This window comes from Rutidosis leptorrhynchoides, chromosome 10, assembly GCF_046630445.1.
Source record: "Rutidosis leptorrhynchoides isolate AG116_Rl617_1_P2 chromosome 10, CSIRO_AGI_Rlap_v1, whole genome shotgun sequence".
Lineage (NCBI taxonomy): Eukaryota > Viridiplantae > Streptophyta > Magnoliopsida > Asterales > Asteraceae > Rutidosis > Rutidosis leptorrhynchoides.
This window is the reverse complement of record NC_092342.1, coordinates 288800194-288808497: the sequence shown is the minus strand read 5'-3', so window position 1 is coordinate 288808497 and position 8304 is coordinate 288800194. Positions and strand designations below refer to the sequence as shown.

Below are 8304 nucleotides of genomic sequence, written 5' to 3'. Positions count from 1 at the left end.
GTTTTTATAAGATTATTGCCAAGTTGCTTTCTAATCGCCTTAGGAAAGTTATTCCAAACCTAGTAGGTTATGAGCAAAGTGCGTTTATAAAAGGAAGAAATATTATGGATGAGGCGTTAATTGCAAATGAAACTCTTTCTTTTTTAAAGCATAATCCGCTTAAAAGCCTTATTTTTAAGGTCGACTTTGAAAAAGCTTTTCATAGTTTAAATTGAGACTTTTTGTTTGAAATCATGACTGTTATGGGTTTTGGGGCTCGATGGAGGAAATGGATTCTTTCTTGCCTACGTTCAGCTACTATCTCGGTTCTTGTGAATGGTTTTCCAACAAACGAGTTCAAGCTTGAACGGGGTGTAAGACACGGCGATCCTCTTTCACCGTTTCTCTTCATCCTTGCGGCAGAGGGGTTAAATGAATTGACAAAAATGGCGGTGAGAAATCACATGTTTGAGGGAGTTAAAATTGGTCGTGAAAAAAAATCCTATTTCCCACCTTTAATACGCGAACGATACGATTTTCTTCCGGAAATGGAGTGAAAACAACCTTAGGAATCTTTTGAAGCTTCTTAAGTATTTTGAGCTCACCTCGGGTCTCAAAGTCAATTACCATAAAAGTAGTCTCTATGGTGTGGGCGTTGAAAAAAGTGTAATTGAAGATATGGTCCGAATGCTAAAGTGTAATGTTGGTTCTTTTCTATTCATATGCCTTGGGCTTCCAGTTGGTGGCAAAATGAGTAAAATGGATAGTTGGGTACCGGTTATAAATAAATTTGAGAAGCGTCTTTCGGATTGGAGAGCACGTTCGATGTCATTTGGTGGACGCTTGACCCTTGTGAAGTCGGTGCTAAATAGTATTCCGTTGTATTATTTCTCGCTCTTCCGTGCCCCGTAGTGTGTGATTAAAAAACTTGAGAGTGTGAGACGTTCATTTTTTTGGGGCGAACGGGAAATAAATCGGGAATATCTTGGGTTAAATGGGAAGATACTCTTCTTCCTTATGGGTTGGGGGTTAAACTTAGGGTCTCTAAAAGCAAAAAATTTAGCTTTAATCGGAAAGTGGTGGTGGAGGTTTAAAACCGAAACCGATTCCTTGTGGGTTAATGTTATTTCAAGTTTATACGGTCCATCAGGTAATCTCCGGAGACAACTGCTTTTGTGGAAAATATAATTCAGTGTGGACTAATGTGATTGAAACAGGTCGATTCATTGATACTCTTGATATTCCGTTTATGAATTCTTTTGTCAGGAAGGTTGGAGATGGTGCATCTACTTCATTTTGGGATGACATGTGGCTTGGAAACGTTGCATTAAAGGACAAATTCAGGAGGCTCGTGCGCCTGGAATCAAATCACAATGTGTTTGTCAAAGATAGGACGTTGTGGGATGGTTTCAAGTGTGCGGGAAACTGGTGCTGGTCAAGACCACCCATGGGAAGAGCAAAGGGGGCTAGATGAATTGGTAGAGATGCTTAAGACGGCGACTATCAACCCTGACATCGAGGATGCTTGGAGCTGTATGCTTAATAATAATGGGAAGTTTACTACTAAAGCTCTCTCTAATATGATCAACCTGAAGCTTTTAGATGTGCGTAATAATACAAAAGAAACTTTACGTAATGACTTGGTGCCTAAGAAAGTTGAGGTTTTTGTTTGGCGTGCTAGAAATTAAGGGGAGATTACCGGTTCAAACGGAGCTTGATAAACGTGGCATTGACCTGCAATCGGTACGTTGCCTATTGTGTGATGGTGATGTCGAGTCAGTAACTCATTCCCTCTTAACTTGTGTAAAAGTATACTATGTGTGGCAAAAGGTACTCAACTGGTGGGGGTTTAATGGGATTACATACACAAACCTTGAAGAACTCCTCCAAGGTAATACACCTCACATCGCTACAGATTCGGGTCAAGGTATTTGGCAATCGATGATTTGGACTTCTGGTTATCTAATATGGAAAAATCGGAATCAGGCCGTCTTCAAAAACAAGAGTTGGAGTCCCCCGGTTGCGTTGAGTGAAATTCAATCAAAAAGCTATGAGTGGATCGGGAAGAGAATCAAAGGGAAGCACATCGATTGGCATAATTGGTTTCATAATCCTTGTATTTTTTTTTTGAATTCGTGAATATATGTGTGTTATATGTGTGTGTGTTATATGAACATGAGTGCTGTATGATGCAAACTAATTAGCATCTTATTCTTGTACAATGGGAAGAAAACTTACTGTAGGATGTGTCTTGGGCTCTTATGAGTTTCACTATGTACTGTTGAGATTGTTAATAAAATTACTGTCTTTCAAAAAAAAAATATAAACACCTGTAATGATGATAGATTGATAGGGTTATGAAGATTACTTTTCTATGTTTATGGGTTTATGTTTCTGGACAATACTATTTTAATACGACTTTTTTTTTTTTTGGTGAATTAAGTTAAAGTTAAGGGAAATACTAAAATGGCGGTTGGAATTTGGAATAGAAGTAACACAGAAAAAATACAAAATAAGAAGGGTCCGTGAAGTTTAATTTGTGCATGGATACAATTTAGTGCACCCAAATTTCGTTATTGGCGTGAGTGAATCTAACCACCCACGTGCGAGATTTTCGTCTCCGTCAACTTTGAACGCCTACCGTCCGACACTTTTCCAATATTAAAAACAAACATATCTATTTCTTTATAAGTATGATACGGAGTATATCTTAACATATTATAAAAGTACGTACACAAATTATTAACACGTAAAAAAAAAATACTCATCGTGTTTCAGTGTTTGTAGAGCAATAATGAAGCATAAAAAGAAATTTTGTCATGTATATATTATACTCCGAAGTTGTTAGTTTAGACTCTTGATACCTTCGTACGAAATTTTATATTTATTTAAACCTCATTTGTAATACTTTTTGAAGTGGCAAAGAAGTAACAAGTATTGAGTATAATTATTAATAATTCGTTTAAATTGTGTACTTCTAATTTATGTTACTTCCTCTATGAAAATAAATTATTTTCTAACAACGTGTAATTAAAACATTTCAATTATATATACCCCGTATATGATAAAAAAAATATCTAGAAAATTTTAATATCTTTGTGGAAAATGCTAATATTTGCTCTAATGGCACGTGTTAACAACCATCGAATTGCCTTAAATAACTTAAAATGTATTATAAACATGAAACTTTCTAAAATAAATTATGTATTTAATGTAATATTTAATATTTAATAATGAAAGTGTAGGCTTAAGTGCTTAACTAATGCTTTTTAGCATGTCATGAGAGCATATGTTAGCAAAACTCCGTTTTTATATATTTTGTATATTTGTATATTCTGTTTTTAAGTGATCTTTACACTACAATTTCGTATTTTTAATCATGTGTTTTAAAATATTATATAATAATGATAATGCTTTATATCTTATGCAATTATTTATAACATAAGATGATAATGATGATAATGATAATGTACGTATTTAAGGAGCATTTCAATTGAAGAGTTTCGGGGATTATCGTAAACGTATTGGTGAATCAATATGTGTTAGAGGTGTGAGTTTATGTCATAAAAAAAAGCACTCATTTTTATTTTTAGATAAAATTGTTCAAATCATCCATTTGTCACTACCAGAATTACCCCTTTCGGGGATTTTTTTTTTTAAATAGTAATTTTTTTAAGTCATTTTAAAAAATGGAAATTTATCAAAAATCGTTGCAAAAATGGTAAAACCGAAGTTTGAAACTTCGGTTTTGCCAAATTCGAAGTTTCAAACTTCGAATTTTTTATTTTTTTTATTTTTTTTACAAAAAAAAATAATAATAATAAAAGCAAAACCGAAGTTTGAAATTTCGGTTTTGCTTTTTTTATTATTATTTTTTTTTTTTTTCATTGCAGCTGATACAAGTGCATATAAAATTGTTAAGGACTAAAAATGTCACTTCAATAAATAAGAAGATTCATAAGAGGATACAAGTTAGTAATTTAAACAGAATAGAAGAAATGGAGGAGTGGTTAAGGAGGTGGGTGTTTATCCGAGTGGTCACGGGTTCAAAACTAGACGAGCGCATTATTATTTTATTTAGCAATAAAAGCTGCTGTGGGGCTTGGATTATATGCACTTGTATCAACTGCAATGCAAAAAAAAAAATAATAATAATAATAAAAAGCAAAACCGAAGTTTCAAACTTCGGTTTTGCTTTTTTTATTATTATTTTTTTTTTTTGTAAAAAAATGAAAAAAAATAAAAAACCCGAAGTTTGAAACTTCGGATTTGGCAAAACCGAAGTTTCAAACTTCGGTTTTACCATTTTTGCAACGATTTTTGATAAATTTCCATTTTTTAAAATGACTTAAAAAAATTACTATTTTTAAAAAAAAAAATCCCTTTTCGGGACATATGGGTCATTCTTGTTTTAAAACTTAATGGGCTACTTAAACAAATCGTTAGAGATGAGTTTGGATAAAAATCGCAGTTGAAGGAGTGTTTGTGCAATTTTTAATTAGAAGGGATGAAAACGTATATATAAAAGAAAAACACACAAATGATTCAAGTAATTGATTCTCACACACATTTTTTTATCCTCACACACCTATTTTAACCTTTTACTTTTCTAATAATACTCAATTAGTGTGTGAGGATAAAAAAAATCTCTTTTTACAACATCATCATCTTTATTTAAATATTATTGATTAAATATTGATGACTTCAAAAGTCTCACTTCCCCATTTCACTTAAATCCTCACACGACTCAAACTAAAACACGCCGACTTCAATCATATCTACTTCCGACCGCCGATATGGCGCCGGAAACTATCTCCGGTCACTACCTATTCCTATTTCTCATTTTCTTACTCATAAACCCATCATCTTCCCAATCTTACCAACTTCAAACTCTTCTCAAATTCAAAACAAATTTAGCAAATTCAAATACACAAGTGTTCACAACATGGAATGAAAACAACCCAATTTGCAACTTCACCGGAATCACTTGCACCGGTGATAATTCCGTCAAAGAAATCAACCTTTCTCAACAACTACTCACCGGAACTCTAGAATTTGACTCATTATGTTCTATTCAATCACTTGAAAAAATCTCACTTGGGTCAAATTATTTGCATGGTAACATAAGTTCCCAATTATCAAACTGCATAAACTTGAAGTATCTTGATCTCGGAGAAAATAATTTCACCGGCGAGTTCCCGGATATATCATCTTTAACTCAACTAGAGTTTTTGAACATAAACCTCAGTGGTTTTTCTGGCCCATTTCCATGGAAGTCACTTAAAGAACTTACTAACCTCACTTTCTTGAGCTTAGGAGACAACCCATTTGATAAAACTCCATTTCCTGCAGAAATTTTAAACCTTTTTAAGTTACAGACTCTGTATCTTACTAACTGTAGTATTGAAGGAATGATCCCAGAAGCTATTGAAAACCTTGGTTCGTTAAAAAGTTTTGAACTTTCTGATAATTATATTGTTGGAAGCATCCCTGATGGGATGACAAAGCTTAAAAATCTTGAAGAACTTGAGCTTTATGATAATCGAATTTCGGGTATTTTTCCGGTAGGGTTTCGAAATCTTGTCATGCTTAAGAAACTTGATGTTTCAAATAATAGTCTTGAAGGTGATCTTAATGAGTTAAGGAACATGACTTATATGGAATCTTTGCAGCTGTTTGAGAACAAGTTTTCTGGTGAAATTCCTGCTGAGCTTGGGGAGTTCAAGTTTTTGAAAGAGTTTTCAATTTATGATAACATGTTTACAGGTGAACTCCCTGCAAAAATTGGGTCATGGGCTGAGTTTGAATTCATTGATGCATCTCAGAACATGTTAACTGGTTCAATTCCACCTGATATGTGCAAACAAGGGAAGATAGATGAAATATTGATGCTACAGAACAACTTCACCGGTGGGTTGCCGGAAACTTATGCGAATTGTTCATCGTTGACGCGATTAAGAGTGAGTCATAACTCACTTTCTGGTACCATCCCAGATGGAATTTGGAGTTTGCCTGCAATAAAAATGATTGATCTTGCAATGAATCAGTTTGAGGGTCAAGTGTCATCTAAAATTGGTGAAGCTAAGTCATTAGAACAGCTTTTTATTTCAAACAATCGATTTTCCGGGGAGTTGCCGGAGGAGATATCTAAAGTTTCATCATTGGTGGAACTTGAATTGATGTATAATCAGTTCTCCGGTAAAATTCCGGCGAAAATTGGTGACCTGAAAAAGCTTAATAGTCTTCAGTTTGAAGGTAATTTCTTTTCAGGTACTATTCCAGAATCTATTGGTTCATGTGTTTCTCTTAATGATATAAATCTCGCCGGAAATTCCATTTCCGGCAACATTCCGGTGAGTCTTGGCTCCTTACCGGGTTTGAACTCTTTAAACCTATCGGGTAACAAACTCTCCGGTGTAATTCCGGCGAGTTTGTCATCGTTAAAGCTTAGCCTTATTGATTTGTCAAACAATATGTTAATTGGGCGCGTGCCGGAATCTTTATTATCGGAGGCATATGACGGTAGTTTTGCCGGTAATCCTGGCCTTTGCGCTGACCGGAGTAAAAGTCTTAAGCAATGCTCACCGGTTTCTCGAAGGTCGGGTAGTTCGGGGGTAGCGAAGTATTGTTTCATCGCGGGTGCACTCGTGTTAGTGTTATCATTAGCTTGTTTTGTATTCGTTAAGTTGAGGCACAAAGATTGTAACAATGTAACGAATCGAAGTTGTTCGTGGGACATGAAACAGTTTCATGTCATTAGTTTTAATGAAGACGCGATTCTACGATCGCTTAAACAAGAGAATTTGATCGGAAAAGGTGGTTCGGGGAATGTCTATAAAGTCGTGTTAGGGTGTGGGAAGAAACTAGCCGTGAAACATATGTGGAAGCCCGGTAATGACCCGAACGATCGGAAGAGTAACACGAGCAGTGCGACAATATTACCTAAACGAAATAGTAAGTGGCCCGAATATGAGGCCGAAGTGGCTACTTTGAGCTCGATTCGACATGTAAATGTGGTAAAGTTGTATTGTAGTATCTCGAGTGATGACTCGAATCTACTTGTTTATGAGTACATGCCTAATGGTAGCTTATGGGATCGATTGCATACATATCAAAAGACTGAAATGGATTGGAGAACTCGATACGATATTGCAATGGGGGCCGCAAAGGGATTGGAGTACTTACATCACGGGTGTGATAGACCGGTTATACACCGGGATGTAAAATCGAGCAATATTTTGTTGGATGAGGAAATGAAGGCGAAAATAGCTGATTTCGGGCTTGCAAAGATTGTGCAAACAAACAAGGTTACTGATTCGACTCATGTTATTGCGGGAACACATGGTTACATCGCTCCCGGTGAGTTTTGAACCTTATTTTATGTTTACTGATCATTTCATTTTAGATAAAAATGTCGTTAACGTTAGACATGTTAACGGATAAAATGTTTTCTCTGTTCATGTTACAAGTGATATAAGAATATTTTGACTTAGATTTACGCGGCTTAACCAGATTATTTTGTGACTCTCTCTGACCATTTGTCCTGAGTAAATGTCATTAATGTTGCTAATGATCTTTTTTATTTATTTGTAGAATATGGATACACATTCAAAGTGACTGAAAAAAGTGATATCTTTAGTTTTGGAGTCGTTCTAATGGAGTTGGTAACTGGGAAAAAGCCTGTAGAACCCGAGTTTGGGGAAAGCGAGGATATAGTAAGTTGGGTTCACGACGAGATGAGGAATGAGGATAATTTGATCGGTTTGGTTGATCCTAGCATTTCAAATGAGTCAAAGAATGATGCAATCGAGGTGTTGACTATTGCGATACGTTGCACAATGAGGTTCCCTGCACAAAGACCGTCGATGAGAATGGTCGTACAAATGTTGGAGCAGGTCGAGCCGTGTTCATCGATGATCGATATAGTGATCGACAATGACATACATATTCTCAAGGACTAGATTTTGTATATTGAAAACGATACCTTATGACTGTTTACTCAGTCATAAGGTCACAGGATATCCCGATTTGGTTGCCTACATCAGAGTAAAACTACTATCCTTCTCGGGTAGATGTATAGGGAAACTTTTATCAGTTGAGCCTTTAAATTTTTGTGTTTTAGTTTTACCTATAGTTGGGCCTTTTTATTTTACAACAAAGAGAGTAAACTAGTGAGGTATATGTAACAGTCAATGGTTCCTAGTTATATGTAGATTTGCCGTGTATATGCACTTTATCTTAAGATGTCATATTCACTCGAAATAAAATGCATCTAATTGACATATATTCAGCATAAATTAAATCGAATATGAATTGAATTATTAT

The 8304-nt window shown here is 35.2% G+C and overlaps 3 protein-coding genes across 3 annotated transcripts; all 3 read left to right on the top strand.

Annotated features, from left to right (window-relative positions):
• The first annotated feature begins 233 nt into the window (after window positions 1-233).
• On the top strand, window positions 234-1453 carry LOC139871138 (uncharacterized). Its single transcript, XM_071858874.1, has 2 exons — window positions 234-431; window positions 1130-1453. Exons 1-2 carry the CDS (start codon window positions 234-236, stop codon window positions 1451-1453), a joined length of 522 nt encoding a protein of 173 aa, XP_071714975.1.
• A 161-nt stretch (window positions 1454-1614) lies between these two features.
• LOC139871137 (uncharacterized) lies at window positions 1615-3907 on the top strand. Its single transcript, XM_071858873.1, has 2 exons — window positions 1615-2095; window positions 3873-3907. The coding sequence occupies exons 1-2, from the start codon at window positions 1615-1617 to the stop codon at window positions 3905-3907; spliced, it is 516 nt and encodes a 171-aa protein (XP_071714974.1).
• A 761-nt stretch (window positions 3908-4668) lies between these two features.
• LOC139873645 (receptor-like protein kinase 7) lies at window positions 4669-8264 on the top strand. Its single transcript, XM_071861584.1, has 2 exons — window positions 4669-7338; window positions 7573-8264. Exons 1-2 carry the CDS (start codon window positions 4776-4778, stop codon window positions 7938-7940), a joined length of 2931 nt encoding a protein of 976 aa, XP_071717685.1. The 5' UTR covers window positions 4669-4775; the 3' UTR covers window positions 7941-8264.
• Window positions 8265-8304: the final 40 nt, after the last annotated feature.